Below are 17843 nucleotides of genomic sequence, written 5' to 3'. Positions count from 1 at the left end.
GTCAACTTGACACAAGCTGGAGTTATGACAGAGAAAGGAGCCTCCCAGGAGGAAATGCTTCCATGAAATCCAGCTATAAGGCATTTTCTCAATTAGTAATCAAGGGGGGAGGAAGTGCATCAGCGGAGCTACCACGAGCTGAGTGCTCTCAGCCCCTGGGAAAGTCTGAGAATGGGGCCTCCCGTGGCCCTAATGGGGCTCTCCCCAAACAGGGATGTGACTTCCCAGAAAGCAGGGCATGGGCATGCATGGGCAGACTGGGCAGGATAAGCCCCGAGTAGGTGGATTCCTCCCTCACTGGAGCTTGGAACAGACTCATGGCCAGCAGTGCAAGTTCAATGGCTGAGATGAGGCACCTCGAGGGCCTCAAAACCCAACTTTTTCCTTGGCCATGATGGTTTGTGCAGGAATAGAAGCCCTAAGACAGAGGGCAAAGGATCTGTGGACATCTGACCGATGCTGGAAGGTTGTTGCTATGAAGGAGTTCAGCAGTTGGGAGGGCTACAAAGTATGCACAGGTGTTTTCTCTTAGGAGCATGCAAGAAGGTAGTATGACCAGGTTATAGCCAGCAAAACAGGAAGTGATCAGAAGCTCAAGGGCCAGTTCATACAGAGCATCGAGGCTCTGCCAGCCTTGGACTGTGTGCAGTGGGATAGGGCAGGATGGGAGCCTTGGGATGTGGGTGTCTTTCTCCTGTGTTTCTGCCATGTCTACTAAAGGCAGTGTCTTGTATACAGAGGCTCATCAGTAACAACGTCAAGTAAGGATGTCAGAAGATGCATGAATGGGCTATAGAATTGAGCCTGTGTCTTAAAAAAAAATGGAAAAATGTGAGCACACAGAGGAGAGTTGTTTCTTTTCAGATTATCTATTAGCACCACTAGGTTTGGTTTTGTTTCTTAGAAATTAAGTGTTTTAATGTCAGTGTGCTTTCTGCCTAAATGGTCCCACAAGGATAAGTTAGAAGCTTTAGGTAAACAGATAAAATCATGCTGTGTAAGTTACAACAAGGCTGCTGAGATGAGACCATAGCTACTATACCTCCTATCACAAGCAGGGGCCTGCCTCTTGACCCCAGAGATGGTTCATCTACTGGTCATTATGGTGCTGTATATTTACTGATGATAGCCATAGCAAAGAATTGAAGCTGGGTGGTGGTGTACACCTTTAATCTCAGCACTTGGAAAGCTCAGGCAGGCAGATCCCTGTGAGTCTGAGGCTTGCCTGATCTACATGGTAGCCGAGAACTTATGCTATTACACAGAGAAACCATGTCTTGAAAGAGTAAAAGAGAAAGAGGGAGAGGAAAGGGAAGGGGAGGGGAAGAAGGAGAAAGGAAGAAAGAAAGGAAGGGAGGGAGGGAGGGAGGAAGGAAGGAAGGAAGGAAGGAAGAGAGAGAGAGAGAGAGAGAGAGAGAGAGAGAGAGAGAGAGAGAGAAAGAAAGAAATTGAAATCTGTTCTAGAAAATTATTTATATCTGCTATTATTTTATGCTCTCTGTTTTTGATAGGAGTTCCATGAAATGAGCCATGCCTTGCTTCTCATGCTAGAAAACATTGACAGAAGGAAAAATGAAATTGTCCCAATTGATTCAACCCTTGACCCAGAGACACTTCAGGACCATCACAAGCAACTCATGGTGAGAGCTCCTGGTAATTTTAAAGGCACATTAAAAACCAACAAACAAAACAAAACAAAAAACCTTTGTATGCTCTGAACTTGTTCTCTAACTAAAGTCTCTAGCTTTATTCTATAGGGTTTCTATTCATTTGTATACATCACACAGGATAACATGATTAACCATTCATTGCCCAGTTGCACTAGTCTTAAGTGTTCTTTATCTCAGTCCCATTGTGTCTATTAAGGCAGCCATTTAGGGAAATATACTTACTCATTTTTTCCCTTAATATCTCTTTCTTTTTTAAAAATTTTATTAGATATTTTCTTTCAAATGCTATCTCAAAGGTCCCCTATACCCTCCCCTTGCCCTGCTCCCTTGCCCACTCACTCCCACTTCTTGGCCCTGGTGTTCCCCTGTATTGGGGCATATAAAGTTTGCATGACCAAGGGGCCTCTCTTCCCAATGATGGCTGAGTAGGCCATCTTCTGCTACATATGCAGCTAGAGCCGCAGCTCTGAGGGTACTGGTTAGTTCATATTGTTGTTCCACCTATAGGGTCGCAGACCTCTTCAGCTCCTTGGGTACTTTCTCTAGCTCTTCCATCAGGGGCCCTGTGTTCCATCCATATTTGCAGGGTAGGCCAAGCAGCAGGAGGTTGGAGCAGCTGGTCACATTGCATTCACTACCAGGAAACAGATGAGTGAATGAATGAGTGAGTGAGTGAGTGAGTGCTGGCACTCAGCTCTTCTTCTCCATTTATGCAGTTTCAGGAATGGTCCCTCTCACAACCAAGGCAATCCCCTAAAGGAATGGCCAGAGAGTTGTAATTGTAGATTCTGCCAAGCTGACAGTTAACAGTATATAGCACAATGCACTTAGTGGCTTATTATAAAACTGAATTCAACCTATTTAAATGAAAAAAAAAAGACAGTTAAGACAACTCAAGAGGAATTAAATAGGCCAGGTAAAAGAGACACAAGCATCGGTGGCAAGTTTGCAGACAGCTATGAGATAACTTGCTGCCATATCTTGCAAAACCAAAATATATCTATCTCATAGAAGCTTTTTCTGGCACTAAATTCACCTGGAATTTACTGTGCAAATCCATATTCAAGGATGTTGAAACAATATAACAGTGTTGCAGGGTGCTTGCTATAGCTGATAAGGGAGCAGGCTTGAGTTCTACCAGGAGAAAGTGTTTCCATCCTATCTGTCTCTGTGACTTCACACTGTTGTAGCATAGCACTTAGAGCACATTAACCTAAACTGTGGAATTAGTAGCTTTCATTCACCATTAGAGGGATCTTTGAAACCAATAGGAGATAGTAGTCCTTACGTATTTTTATTCAACCTTGACCTCTGGCAAAAAGCTTAGAAATTATCAATCACCACAGAGCATTTAAAAAAGATTTAGCTAGACCTTAGAATATACCCATATTTGAGTTTCACTGTACCTAGATTTTAATGTTTTATTTTTCTGTTTAACAGATTATCTTTGATCCCATTTTCATAGGACTTTCCTTTGTCAATATCTTCACATCCCTTATTCAGTTTAAACTTCCCCATAGTTCTTACTATGAACCCATGTGTCCAATGAGAACCCTGGGCTTAGAAGGATTTAGAGGTCTTTTAGAACATACTTGACCATATAGGTTAGCATGGAGCCCCCGTGTCACATCATGTGAGCTTCAGTCCTGTGTGGAGGCTACAGATACAAAAGCCCATGCAGGCAAGTTACTCTAAGTACTGAAACATCTTAAAGAACTGTCTCCTATCATACATGCAGCAAATAAAGCAGGAGTTGCTGAAGTCCCAACTCAGAGTGGCCTCACTACAAGACATGTCTCGCCAACTCTTGGTGAATGCTGAAGGTTCAGATTGTCTAGAAGCCAAAGAAAAGGTCCATGTGATTGGAAACCGGCTCAAACTTCTCCTGAAGGAGGTCAGCCATCATATCAAGGATCTTGAGAAGTTACTAGACATGTCAAGCAGTCAGCAGGTAAGCCCTCTCAGACACTGTGTGTGGCATCACATCCCCGGCAGCAGCCTGAAGCACTGTATCTCCACCCATCATAGAAAGGCTCGAATGTGCCACTTGTCAGACCCAGAGTGGCCACTCTCTGTCATGGCTCTTTCAAGAGCTGTCTCAGAATACAAAAGCAGACTCATAAACTTTTATAACAGGATGGTGCTTTTGATTCTGTGAAATCCAAGAGACCTCTTCAGCCTGCTACCTCCAACCCTGTTGCTGTGACTACTGTGGCATTTAATTTCAACCGTTTATTTAAGAAATGACATGTTTTCTGATATACAGCTGTGACAGACCAGAGCAGCCATTGTGTGTGGGTTTCGTGTTAAACACTGAGGAGAGTGTCTACTCTTCCTTTTGAATCTATCCATTCAGCCATTCGTCCATTCACTGAAATGGACCACTATGTGTTTGTTTTGGCCCATTTTTCCACTTAAATAAACTCTACAATGGTCACATTGTTAGTTTTGAGACGTGTGCCTATGGATACAGTGGTACTTAGTCAGACTTCAGACATTCAGTTGTGACATCTTTTCACAAGCACGAAACTGCTCATTCATCTGGAAGTATTCAAAGTACAGCCTCCCCAGAGTCACAACAGAGTAGAAGCAACACGGTTTTCCTGACCTTACAAAGCAGACTCCTAGATAGCTGTCACTTGCTTCGAACATAAATGCACTGGACTCTGTCTCTCCTGAGTGACCTGTACTTATAAAGAGGACTTCCCTCACCATGCTACTCCCCCCTCAGCAAGCCAGTAATCAGCCTGATCTACCCAAGTCACAAAGAGATAACAAAGCCAGAAAAATAAGACACTAGCTATGTTTTCCAGAAGTTCCAAGCTTATACCAAGAAATCCCCGATAAACTAGGAGAACTAGGTTTCAGTCTTGTCATCTGAATCAGGTTTGCCTGCCGAGTGCCTGACCTTTATGATGGAGATGTAGAGATGAAGGTGAAGAGGGCTGAGGTGGGAACTGAGTACCTGGATACTCTGGGATGTGGAGTTGTTGAATGTGACCTTTTTTCTTGCAGGATTTGTCATCATGGTCTTCTGCAGATGAGCTGGATACCTCAGGATCTGTGAGTCCCACATCCGGAAGAAGTACCCCAAACAGACAGAAATCGGTAACTTTCTGTTGGCTCTTTCCAGTTGCTCCATGGGTGGGAAGTGTGAGATATGACAGGCTTTGTGTCTACAGGGTCCACAGGCTCAAAACTTGAGTCCCCAAAGAGGAAAGGACAGTTACCTATGTAAATTTATTCCTCCAGCCTTGTAGCATATTCTCAGCAATAATACAGAGTGATTTTGTTTTTGTTTTTGTTTTTCCTTTTAATGAGGTCAACGTGTGGCTAATGTGCAAGAAGAATTTTTTTTCTTGATCAAATGGTCATTTCTAGAAATGGTTCTCATGTGTACCCTTGGTGGCTCACTTTTTCAAATTACCACCAGCATGCCCACTAAAAAGGTGGATTGTCGTGCCCAGAAGTGCCACATACAGTAGAGGCGAACCGTGAGCATCTTGTGAGTCACTGAATTGATAGGACCAATGAAGTTGCATTGACTCTCAAGAGAAAGAGCTTCTGAGTGATAACACCCAAGGACTTCTGGGTATTAACCCTAAAAGGGCACCCACTCAAACCAACACCATACCCAGCCCATGGTGGAAACTGCCTCACCAGATCACACAGAGGATAGACAGCAAAGTTGTCCCCGCTCCCCTCTAGACCTCAGTTCTCTGTGTATAGGAGCTTGTTTTTATTTTTGTTTGATTTTCTTTTTGGTCTGGCTTTATAAGTATATTCATTCCATTTCCCCTTAGAGTATAGAAGTAATAATTTCCTTTGTATTTTGTCATATATACTTACGTTCTATGCTGATACATGTGTTATCCTTACTAGACTTTCATTTGTGTTTTTACCAACATTCACTAGTTTCCTACAGACCCTGGTCTAAGAATGTGAAGGAACACTGGATTTTCTACTCAAAATTTAGTCTTGATTTATCTTGAGGATGTGACATGTTGAGCTTCAGCTCAGTTCCCTTAAAACTCTTATTACGGACTCTGCTCCCTCTAAGTTTCCAGAAGGCAAAAGCCTATGTGAATTATTTCTGAAGTATACGGAATAATGAAGTAAGCTTCATGTTTAGAATCTCTAAGTGCACAGAGTGTCTTGTAACACAGAGTCATCTGTGCTTTAGCCTGGAGTGGCAGAGGCTGTGCCCACTATGGGTGCACACTACAATCATGCCTCGTGTAATGTAAATGGCTGATACTATAACTGTGAGTCTAGCCCACTCCTTCCACTGAAGAAAAGCCAGTTTCCTTGGTCTATGGGTACCGGTCATTGCGTTTGATTTGTTTGCCCTTTGCTGCCTTCTTAGTTGTTTTCATTGGTTAGCTTGTCTTTATTTGCCTGGACTGAACATTCTTCTTTCTTTACCCCCTGTTCATTGCAAACAGCCACGAGGCAAATGTAGTCTCTCACAGCCTGGACCCTCTGTCAGCAGCCCAAAGAGCAGGTACCTTGTTCTCCTGGTTTCCACCTGTTCTAGATCCCCCAAGAGGATGATAAAAATTGCCCATGAGTTAGGGAAGCCTCTAATCTGGTGTGTCTCAGGTGGGGAGTGGAGATATTTCACCTCTTCCTAGTAGATTGGAAGAGAACTCTATCCAAAGAGAACAGGTAAATCTCATAGTGGAATTTGTCTTCCATCAAAATTTTGTTTCCCTGTATTTACACCATCTGATCTTGTGGATCAAAACATACACTGTGTGTCCGTGAATATGCAATTCAATTAGTGGCACAACTGCCATTGGTTCATGGCAGATTTTATCATCCTCTTCCCTTCTCGATTTTACAAGAAGGCAGGTAACTGATCAGTGAATTATTTCACCCCTTACAGAACCCACAAATCTGCATAAAATATACTAACATTCCCAAGTTTGTTTGTTTGTTTTAATTTTACCTTCCTGTTTTATCCAGATTGTGGGTTTTAGATTTTCAAAATGGCCAAGCCAAATTTGGTGTTCTTCATTTGAAATGCCGAAGCACTCTTCTGCTCCCCTAACACTTGGCTCCCAGCAGCACCCTCACCTTCCTAACACTCGGGGAGCTCCTTCACTCTGAAGCCAGGGGCAGCCCTTGCCCTGTTCACTCACCCCTATGCTGCTGCAATTCACACTTGCCTCTAGGGTCCCCGTTGCCCTCCCCCCCGCAGTTAGCAACGCTTCGCCTTTTCTGTTGTTGGTGTGGTGTCTGTATGCCTCTGACCTGCCACCACTCAGCTTATGTTCCCCCAGAAAAATTTTTTTTCTTTCTTTTCTTTCTGATTTTTCTTTTCTTTCTTTCTTTCTTTTTTTTTTTTTTCCTTTTTGGGAAATGAAAATACTTTTCTAGTAGCCGAGTTTTCAGTCATAGTTCCAGCCTGTTCCCCATAAAAATATCTGCCCTTTTGGAAACGTATCACCACTGAGAAGAAATCTGAATGGAGATGAGGAAATGCATAGCTGTAAACTGGCCCTCAGTCATGGTTTCGGTTTATCAGCCATGCGATGCAGGGCTGGCTATTTTGTGCATCATCCTTACTCAGCTGAAGTAACAGAGCATATTTTTATATGCTTTCTTGTTTCAAGCCCCCTTTTACTGTAGTCCCCTCCCCCTGCTTTTATTTTTGTATTTGGTTGGTTGGTTGGTTGGTTGGTTTGAAAACAAGGGTCTGTTTTTGTTTTGTTTTCAACAACCCATAATAAAATAGCAATAATGAAATATTGACTAAATCTTCCTGGCACCTAGGCAGATAATGATGGTCATCTCTGGGTGGTCTTATGCCCTCTTAGCCATCTACCTACAAGGAAAGGCAATCCCATCCTGTAGGGAGCATTGTATTATCTAATTCCCCTTCTCCCACAAATGAATTGTGGATGTGCCATGACCAGAGGTGAAGCCATCCCATAGCAGTCCTTTGAGAAAGCCACAGATCCAGTCCTCTGACTGACAAAAGGGATGTTGCTATTAAGGGAGGAAGCAGTTAGATGGCAGCAAGAGTAGCCATTGGGTCACAAATACCAAACCTATCTGCTCCCCTAATTAGTTTAGGCTGCCACCTAGGCCTTCTGAATGGCTAAGGTGTTGTTTCTTAGGGCATCAGTTGCTTTCATGTGCCTAACAGATTTTACCAATGTGCCTGCCACATTCTCGCTGCAATACCCACGAAGCTCCTATCGGCTCTATTCTGCCCAGAATCACTAATTAACACTCCTCTGAAAATTTACCAGTGCTCTCTCGGGTTACTTGGGAGGGAATCGATTATAAGGAGGCTTTACCTGGATGACATGCTCCATCAAACACCTTGGCAAACAAGCTCTGGTTGAACATGCTGGGGCTCCTTAGCTCCAGGGAACCTTGGATCAGGTGCACTCAACCCTGTCAATGGGTACAGAGGGGATGTTCACCTCACTTACAGTCTAGGCAGCTATCCATTCTTTGGCACAGAAACTGACCTTGTGTTTGATCTTGCACTGCTCCAACAAATCTGGAAGGCTACTGAAGAAGCACGGGATTTAGAGACAGATGCTATCTTCTGAAAACAAGGAGCTAATTCGGGAAGGAATTGGTTTAAAGGGAGAGGTTGTATTTTGTTGTGGTTTTCAACTAAACAGTAACAACATCCTCACCTGTTATATATTTCAGTTGAAATTTAAGTCGGCAATTCCATGTTCTTATTGATTATTACAATAGTCTAATTGGATGGAGGCCCATTACTCAGAGTCTCTCTAGGCCCCAAATCTACAAAATCAATACATGATGCTTTCTTCCATTAAAAGATATGAGAGTCCAGAGATTCCTAGAATCAATTACCAAGAGCTTCCAAAGAACTTGCTAAGATTATAAGAAACCAAACACACAACATAAAATGGTGCCTGCATTTATACTGCCCCATAATACTACGGGGTTTCATTTGAGGTTAAGCACATAGAAGTGTGCCTTCAGAACAGTGCTGTTTGTGGTCCCAGCATCTGACTTAAGATTCTGTAACCCTGTCACCAAAAGTCTTCCATACAGATATGCACGGATGAGCAACAGTTTAAGAAACTGGGAAGGTGATGTGCTAGCTTTCAGCAAGATGTGATTCTCTTCACCCTGTGTGGGATGAAGGATGACTTCACTCTACAGCTGAGAACACAGAGAGGCAGAACTTTTCTGGATGCTTTTAGTTTTGGCCTCGTCTGCACAGAGAATTAAGAAGGAATAGAAGCCAAAAAGGACTGGCTGAAGTCCTGGTAGGAGGCACAAGAAAGAGGGGTCCTTTCAAATTGGTTCAAGGTAGTCAAATACATCTAAGCAAGCCAGTAGGGGGTTTCTTTTGCTTGTTCACTAAAGGACTCCTAAAGGTGCTGTTCAATTGATGGTGAAATTTGTTTTCCAGTTTCTTCATTTGGACTCTTCCTGGTAGCCCATTGTTCAAAGCATCCAAAGAGCCTTAGCATAAAGCAGTTGCCCTTGGAGAGGCAGCTGCCTTCATGCCTGAAGACAACTGTAGGGTGGGGCACCAACAGGCTTCTCTTTTGCTCTTTTGAAGTGGGATATCCCAGTGTTTGGGGGTAAAGAGTCAAGCAGTTTGGGAAATAATATCTTTGAAACCATTGTTAGTAAGTCAGAAATGTTTTCCCAAGAGAACAGACTGAATTCAGCAGTTTTCAAGGATATTACTCAGCACACCCCAGTATAGCCATACAGAGAATAACTGTTAGGTGCTGGCATTTATCTAGCACTTAATGTGTTTTGAGCACCGTGCTAAGAATTGTGTGTGTTACCTCAGTTAACATTAAATCCCTGTGACATGGCTAGCTAGATCCCTCAATTTACAGACAAGAACAAGAGATTAGAAATATGAACACAGGTCTCACAAGACTCGGAACCCTACTATAGTGAAAAGACACCTCTCTCCCACTGGGATGTCCATAGTAGGATTAATCAAGCAATGTGTGCATAGGACCAGGTGAACATTCCATTTGGAAGGAGGGAATAACAGAGCCCTCAGTTGCTTCTTGCAACTTGCCTTCTCAGCACACAGCTAGGAGCTACTGAATGTCAAAGACTATAGATGGACAGCTAGAAATTTCTGCATATGGAATTTATTTATCCTGTCTAACAAGTGTCAAAACAAACTGAAAATACCCCCCCCCTAGCTTTGTAAGATGTACGCATGTAATTATCTCATTATATCTTCCTTGGCCCTGTGGGATCTGCAAACTGAGTTACCTACTGTATGCAGATCCCCAGGCCTCGGGGTTCTCTTTGTTATATGCACTTTCTTTTGTGTCATTTGGTTTTAGACCCTGGTCCATCCCTTACCATCCTCCTTCATCCATGAGTATGTGTTCTAGAAAAGGGAAAAACAGTTATTTTTCTGCCAATTTGAAAGAATAGAAGAGAAAGATGAGATATAGATTTACTTGGAGAGAATATGCACATGTTATTCTGGACAAAATTACTTAAAATATCCCTATTGATTGAGTTCTTTGGGTACAGCCACACAGTTAAGTGTCCCCTACAAATGCAGTCTACACTGTCACCCTTGTCTATACAGAAGCCATTGAAGAATGACCATGAGCAAGTCCACTTATCACTATTGCTCTGTCTTCTATTGAAGTTTTCAGGACTCTTAAAAATTGAATGTCCTTAAGTCAGTAAGTTAATATTAAAATAAGCACCCTTTTACTCTGAGATGATTAACCTATTGGTGCTGAAATCTCTAAGACAGAGTCACCCTGATGGAGCAACTTTGAAACTCTGAGAATTCTTACAGTTACTTCAGGTTGAGTGAACACTTGTCTCAGTAGGTAGACTGGACATTTAGTCCAACTGCACTGATAACCACTAAGTGCTATGTGTTCTCTTTGTCCCTGCCTCCTCAGCCCATTACTTCTCGCCAAGTTGGCATCAACAGTAGAAGTCAGGTGGCAGTTACATTTTACTAAAGAACATTCTGATGTTGTTAAATGTGCCATGTCCTTCAAAGGATTCTGTCACATGTGAGCCCATGCTCTCCAAATGATAACCTCTCTAGTTCTTGGTAGGAATGAACTGGTCATGACAAAGCCTCTGTGTTTTTTTTAATATCCTGCCCTTTAACCTCACAGAAGGTAATAATTGACAAAGAGGAGCTATCCAGCTTTGTTTGATCGAATTCTCAATTGTTTTGTGGACCTTTGCCCATCCCTAAAGTATCTAAATATCTCCTGGTTGAAGTGGTCTTGAGGAATGGAGCTTCATCTTCAGCCATTGCACTGTCATTTATCTAGGGTCAGTGCTGTTTGCCAGGGACTATTTTCACATCAGCATGTACTCAAGGATCATGCCAAAGAAAGACCCAGTACAGAATCTGCCCTCCCCCTTTATCTTATATTTCTCAGGACACTTCAAAACAAACAAACTATTGAGTAAGCCATCAAAGAAAAAATGACTTTGGTACTTACTATGCTAAGCCACCCATCTACTTTGAAACAATGAAAGGAACCAAAAAAAAAAAAAAAAGAAAAAAACGAAAGAAAATAATGAAAGGAATACCCAAAAAGCAAGTGTAGCTACCTGAGGATTTTGTGACTTCCTGGAAGCATAGTCCCCTGACAGTGATAGAATGGCATGTGACAAATGCTTTTATGACTTGAAATGTTGATTTTAAACACAAGGAAACTACTTCCCAATGTTTTAGGAAGAAAACATTGGTGTTTGCTTCTACATGTGAATTATATGTAACATAAATGTGCCTGTAGTTCATGTCACCAACCAAAGGATCATAGAGTGGAGAGTGTGGTCATAGATCAAGATCAAGGAGTGCAGTGGGCAAGAGTCTAGGGAAGATCTTGATAGATTTAACTTTAATGTGTCATTTGACTACTGTTAGAGTCAGAGTCCTGGAGCTGGGAAGATGGCTCAGTTCTGTGCTTGCTGCATAAGCATGAGACTGTGAATTTGGACACTCAGCCTCCAAGTAAAATATATCTGAAATTCTGGTGCTGAGGAGGCAGAGACAGAGGAGCTCTGCACTTTATTGGTCAGCTAGTCTTGCTGTGTTCATGAGCTTAGGTTCAGTGAGAGACCCTGTCTCACAAAATAGGAAGGACACATCTGACATCAACATTTGGTCCCACAACCACCCATACATACACAAAAAATGTACACACACACACACACACACACACACACACACACACACACACACTGATCCTTAAAGAAGGTCCAAGTTGCGATCATTGAAGTCTCAGGCTGTTTCCTTCACTGGGCTCCTTGCTGGTGATCTCAACTCGGGTCTTCATCCTGAGAGCCTTCTCTCCATCATCTAGAAGAGGAAGCTAATGTGCACACATCTCAGGTGTCAGTTGTGAGGGTAAATGAGGGATACCCAAGTGTTGCCTAGCATTTTTTTCAGAATAAACATTAATTCTCCTTAGCTACTTACCTACGACATGAGGAAAAGGGCTACATATACCACCCCTATCTAAGCAGGAATATTTTATAATTGGTAGCTTAGGAAGTTTCTGTTTCACACCCTCTTCCCTTAGTAAGGCACATCCTATTTATTTTACGCTTTGCTGTTTTTCCTTGAAACATACATTTCCTGCTATCCAGCTAGTTAGGAATAACTCGCTAGGTCTGGCATCAAGGAATTTTCCCATTAGATGGTGAGGCAATCTTTTGGACTCTCAGTTGGGGCCTGTTTATATTGACAAATCAGTAGAACTCACAAATCACATAGAATATGGAGTTGAAAAACTGGAAGCTCTCTGGCCTCATTAGAAGAGTCCTGTCACTCAGGCAAGCTGAGTTGGTCAGGGTTACACTGCCTTTCATTGTGGGCTTCAGGGAGACATGAGGTTATAGTTTAGGGCGGAGATTTTTCTCCCTCCGTTATAGTTCAAAACCAGATTAGAGACACAGGTCAGTGCGAATTGCTTAGGACTTTAACACTGGCCTCTCTCCTACCCTCCTCTTACAGTTTAATCACAGATTTGAGTAGCTCCTCTGTTCCCTTTAAGAAGGTTGTATTTTTATTGTAACATTTATTTTCTCAGGCACCACACCTCTTCCCCACTAATCTCAGGTAATCTTCCAAAATTAACAGCCAACTGGGAAGCTGCAAACATCCTATCTTTTTAGAATCTAAACCTGTGGAGTGGTAACCAACATAGATTTTATATCTCTCTTAACAAAGGCACTTGAAGTCCTTATGTTTAATTATACTGAACTCTTGAGAAAATTCAGATTAGGGCCTGGGAAATCCATCTTCTGGTATAGCTAGTAGTTTTTGCTCATAGGATGCTGTTAGATATATATGTCCATAAAATAGCTGTTGTAAAACAAAACAAAACCAAACCCATTCTTAGCCATTTTCACAAGTAACCCAACAGAGCATTAATGACTGCTCCAATAAGAAGTGAAGTAACACACCAACTTAGAAGAAACTGTTTCCACATTCAGGACTTCAGCCACTGTTTCTTATGAATGCCTCAAACCCCTGTGCTTTCCCTAATGCAGTTAAAGCAAGATGGGAAAACTTGGCACTTTCAATCTAGAAGGAGCTTCAAAGTGACAATCTTTCCTCTCTGGGAAACAGTGGTGATCACACACAGCCACTGCATTAGTGACAGACCAGACTAGAATCTGCTCTTCATCGTTTGTGTTTCAGAGACAGACTTCATTGCTGTTCTTTGTGCAGTTTTGAAACTACCTTATCCTGTTGAAACATTATTCTGGACAAAATTACTTAAAATCCTTAATATCAATATCCACTAAGTTCTTCAGACAAGGTTACACAGTTAACTTTTTCCCATACAAATTCCATCGACACTGGCACCCACGTTTATCCAAAAGCCAGTGAAGAATGGCCAAGTGCAAGTCCACTTATCAAAGTTGTTCTGCCTTCTGTTGAATTTCCCAGCATTCTCAAAACTTGTATGATCTTTCTTAAGTCAGTAACTTAATATCAGAAAGTGCCAGGAGGAGCAGATGCTGGTGAGACGCACGATGAAAGCAGGGCATAGTCTGAGATGAAGTATCTTCCCTGGGTCTGAGCAGTGTGACGGAGGGCATTCTTACCCTGTACTACGTAGCTTTGATCTTACTCAGGGTGCTTAGAAGTGACACACTGTGGGGCTCTCACAACTCATCTTCTCTAACTGTGTTCCTGATATTCTGAAGCCAAGAAAGTACCACATCAAACATCTATATCTTAGTTATCCTGAGTTTATTTCGTTTATGCAATTATCATTATTGATTGGAAAATATTCACCAAACTGAGTAGAGGGAGCATAAGTTGGATGCATTTTGTCACCTTTAATTGACTGATTGGATGTTTAGTTTCGAGTTAGCGTCCTTTCGCAGCACTGTTCCTTTGGTCACATGGAAGCGACCCAGGCAGCCTACGGAAGGCTCACAGTTCTTATGGTGGTTGGCAAATGACATGGGCACCCTGAGGAAGACTGACTACTCAGTGCCAAATTGGGTTGTGTTTTGCATGGCCCTTTATGTCCCAGGAAGGCACTAGAGCAAGAAACACTAAAGCAAGCCCATCCTGTATTTGAGTTGAGTTGTTTATGTCAATTCTTCCCTTAGGTCCACAAGAGATGGCTCCGATTCCTCCCGTTCTGACCCCAGGCCAGAACGGGTGGGTCGAGCATTCCTGTTTCGGATCCTCCGGGCAGCTCTTCCCTTTCAGCTGCTCCTGCTGCTGCTTATTGGACTCACCTGCCTCATACCCATGTCAGAGAAAGACTACAGCTGTGCCCTCTCCAACAACTTTGCCCGATCCTTCCATCCGATGCTCAGATATACCAACGGTCCTCCTCCACTCTGAAGCAAGCAGACATCCCCACACAAGTGCAGGCAGCAAGAGGAGAAGGAATATCAAATGGCCGAGAAGCACCTAAAGAAAAGTTCAACATCCTTAATCATCAGGGAAATGCAAGTCAAAATAACCCTGAGATGGAGACACATGCTCCAGTATGTTCATAGCAGCCTTATTTATAATAGCCAGAAGCTGGAAAGAACCCCAATGTCCCTCAACAGAAGAATGGATACAGAAAATGTGGTACATTTACACAATGGAATACTACTCAGCTATTAAAAAACAATGAATTTATGAAATTCCTAGGCAAATGGATGGAACTAGAACATATCATCCTGAGTGAGGTAACCCAATCACAAAAGAACACACATGGTATGCACTCACTAATATTAGTCCCAAAGCTCCAAATACTCAAGATACAATTCACAGACCACATGAAGCTCAAGAAAAAAGAAAACCAAAATGTGGGTGCTTCAGTCCTTCTTAGAAGGAAAACAAAATACTCACAGGAGCAAATATGGAGATAAAATGTAGAGCATAGACTGAAGGAGAAGCATCCAAAGACTGTCCCACCTGGGTATTCATCCCATATACAGTTACCAAACCCAGACACTATTGTAGATTTCAAGAAGTGCATGCTGAAAGGAGCCTGATATAGCAGTCTCCTGAGAGGCCCTGCCAGAGCCTTACAAAGGTGGATGCTCACAGCCAACCACTGGACTGTGCATGGGGTCCTCAATAGAGGAGTTAAAGGACTGAAGGAGTTGAATGGGATTGCAGCCCCACAAGAAGAACAACAATATCAACCAACCAGTCCCCCAGAGCTCCCAAGGACTAAGCCATCAACCAAGGAGCACACATGGCTCTAGTTGCAGAGGATGGCCTTGTCATGCATCAATGGGAGGAGAGGTCCTTGGTTCTATGAAGGCCCCATAGATAGATGCCCCAGTGTAGGGGAATTGAGGGTGGGGAGGTGGGAGTGGGTGGGTTGAGGCACACCCTCAGAGAAGCAGGGGGAGGGAAGATGGGATAGGGGATTTCAGAGGGGGAGGGGACCAGGAAAGGGGATAACATTTGAAATCTAAATAAAGAAAATATCCAATTAAAAGAAAAAAAAGAGGGGAACAGGCCCAAAACAATCCCAGGCTGTTAGAGAAGACGTGATCTAGGCGGAGGTCCTCATACGGCAGCTTCAGTTCTCCATACCCTGTGTGAAAAAAAAAATTAGCCTTCAGACATAGACAGTAAACAGCAGAAGGCACAAAAATATGGGATTAGTACTGTGTCATTTGACACTCTGAGCCTTAATAAGAAATTAAGATAAGGACATATAGTGTTCCCTGGACCCATGAAATCTGGGCCTTTGGCATAGCCAATGGCTCTTTCTACTGGGCCATCTGGGCAGCTTTCCTATGGTGCTGCTCGATCAACCCAAAAGCCTCTCTCCCAGGCACCATGTCAGTATTGTACAATCTATCATCCCACCCTGCTGGAGGCTTTAGAAGCTTCTCACAGACCATTTTTAGGAACGTATATGGCAGCTTCCTTTCTACCTTGGTTTCTTCGGGGCATGATGTTTTGATATTGCTTTAGAGGCACAGGCTGTAAATCTGAAAGGCACTTTTTAAAAAAAAAGGTATAAAGAAAATCTGGATGTAATAAAATCATGGAAAGCTTTATGTGAAGAAAATTGAATGTTATAGTATAAAAAAAGATATTTATGAATGTACAGTTTGCTAAAGCCAAGTTTTTGTTTGTTGATTTCTTTGCATTTATTATAGACTCTATAAAGAACATTGTCACAAAAAAAACCCTTGTCTGTGCTTTTTCTTCCTTTAAAACATAATTTGAATTTTCATTATTCACTAAGACAAAACCTAAACTATCTTTTCATTGTTAGTGTTAAGCCATACTTTATGTCTGGCAATATTATTTACATGTTCAATAGCATATATTTGGATGCTTTGGTGATGGTGGAGGAGGAGGAAGAGGAGGAGGAGGTAGAGATAGGGGGAGAGAGAGAGAGAGAGAGAGAGAGAGAGAGAGAGAGAGAGAGAGAGAGAGAAAGAGAAAGAGAGAGAGAGATTGAAGTCATAGAACAAGTTTCCCCCTGAGCAAATTTGAACAAAAACCAAATCACATTTTCTAAATGGGTCAGTCTGACAGGTGTACTCAGTGGCTGGTCCGGTCTCACTCCCATCACTCTGGTGGTCAGTGGAATTAACAAGAAATCCCAGCATTCTCAGTCACTGCCTTGGAGGAAGAACACAACACATGTTGGATTCTTTGTGACTACAAAACCCAAAGTGGTTCTTGTTACTTCAGTACACAGGAAGTTGAATTCACATATTCCTTATGAAAACTAGAGAGAAACTCCTAATATTGCCCTTTTGACTCTGTTCTAAATTTTGGGGTTTTACCCACACTTGCTTTTTTTTCTTTTTTCTTTAATGAATGGAGCTAGAAGGGAAGGGTGTACTGAAGGGAAAAGGTAGCTAGAGGAGGTGTGTATGCACACAGGAACCTCGAGAGGCCTCTTGCTCTGTAGCAAATCAGATCTCATAGATTCCAGTTTCATGCACATGCCTTTGTTCCCTTTGCACAGTTGGAAAAGCTCCATAAGATCCCTGTCAGAGCCCTCTGCTCACATCCATCCCAAAGGTGCACATGGTCCGTGAATCTTCCTGAAGCCTCCCTTTAGAGCACTGTTTTTCCTTTAAGCTCCTTTGATCCTTAACTACTAGGTAAGATGAAAATTTCCTCCTCTAGTATTTATGCTTTAATAAATAAGATGCCAACACACCATCGTCAGGCAAAGACAGGACAATTGAAGAGTTAGAAGCCAGCTAGGGCTTTTACAGTGCGATGCTATCTCAAATAAAAAATATTAAAAAAAGAAAGAAAGATGATTTTATTCTACCCTATGACCTTGCCAACTATAACTCTTATAGAGTGATTTGGTGCAAATTAAATTATAATTTATCATTGATAATTTTAGGAGGAGCATATACAAATATACGAATATATTTCTAAGTTTCACTGGGTACTGGTCTACATTGGCTGCTCTCTGAATTTGAAAGGATGGGTTCCCATTTTCCTTTATGTCCTCTCTGCTTCCTTCACCACCTCAGCCACACTAGTCCCCTAAATATTCAAGTTTATAGATTCTGCTAAATAAATTATTTAGACCAATCTGGGGCACTTACAAGGCCCTGAAGCTGTCTCCTGTAGTTTCTGCCATGGGGTAGGTTGGGTACCATCTCAGCAGAAGTCTGTTCCAGGGCTTAGTAAGCTGAAGAACTTGAACTCACATCAGACCTTCCATCCATCTCTGGGGCAGG

The 17843-nt window shown here is 42.4% G+C and overlaps 1 protein-coding gene and 1 non-coding gene across 18 annotated transcripts in view; both read left to right on the top strand.

Annotated features, from left to right (window-relative positions):
* Syne1 (spectrin repeat containing nuclear envelope protein 1) overlaps positions 1-15788 on the top strand; it is a 504890-nt gene extending 489102 nt beyond the window's left edge. For 15 of the 17 annotated variants that reach the window (XM_085842609.1, XM_085842616.1, XM_085842617.1 and 12 more), the window contains 5 exons: positions 1512-1640; positions 3409-3621; positions 4686-4778; positions 6116-6174; positions 14271-15788. In XM_085842609.1, the coding sequence (XP_085698735.1) occupies positions 1512-1640; positions 3409-3621; positions 4686-4778; positions 6116-6174; positions 14271-14511 (735 nt within the window). In that variant the 3' untranslated portion in view covers positions 14512-15788. The remainder of the gene's footprint in view (positions 1-1511; positions 1641-3408; positions 3622-4685; positions 4779-6115; positions 6175-14270) is intronic. The other 2 variants (XM_085842620.1, XM_085842619.1) reach the window with 1 other exon arrangement.
* On the top strand, positions 105-391 carry LOC147002558 (Nuclear RNase P). Its single transcript, XR_015048574.1, has one exon.
* Positions 15789-17843: the final 2055 nt, after the last annotated feature.

This window comes from Mus caroli, unplaced genomic scaffold (assembly GCF_978045245.1).
Source record: "Mus caroli unplaced genomic scaffold, Mus_caroli_1 scaffold_9, whole genome shotgun sequence".
NCBI classification, from domain to species: Eukaryota; Metazoa; Chordata; class Mammalia; order Rodentia; family Muridae; genus Mus; species Mus caroli.
Note: the sequence above shows the minus strand (reverse complement) of the source record. Positions and strands in the feature narration are given on the sequence as shown.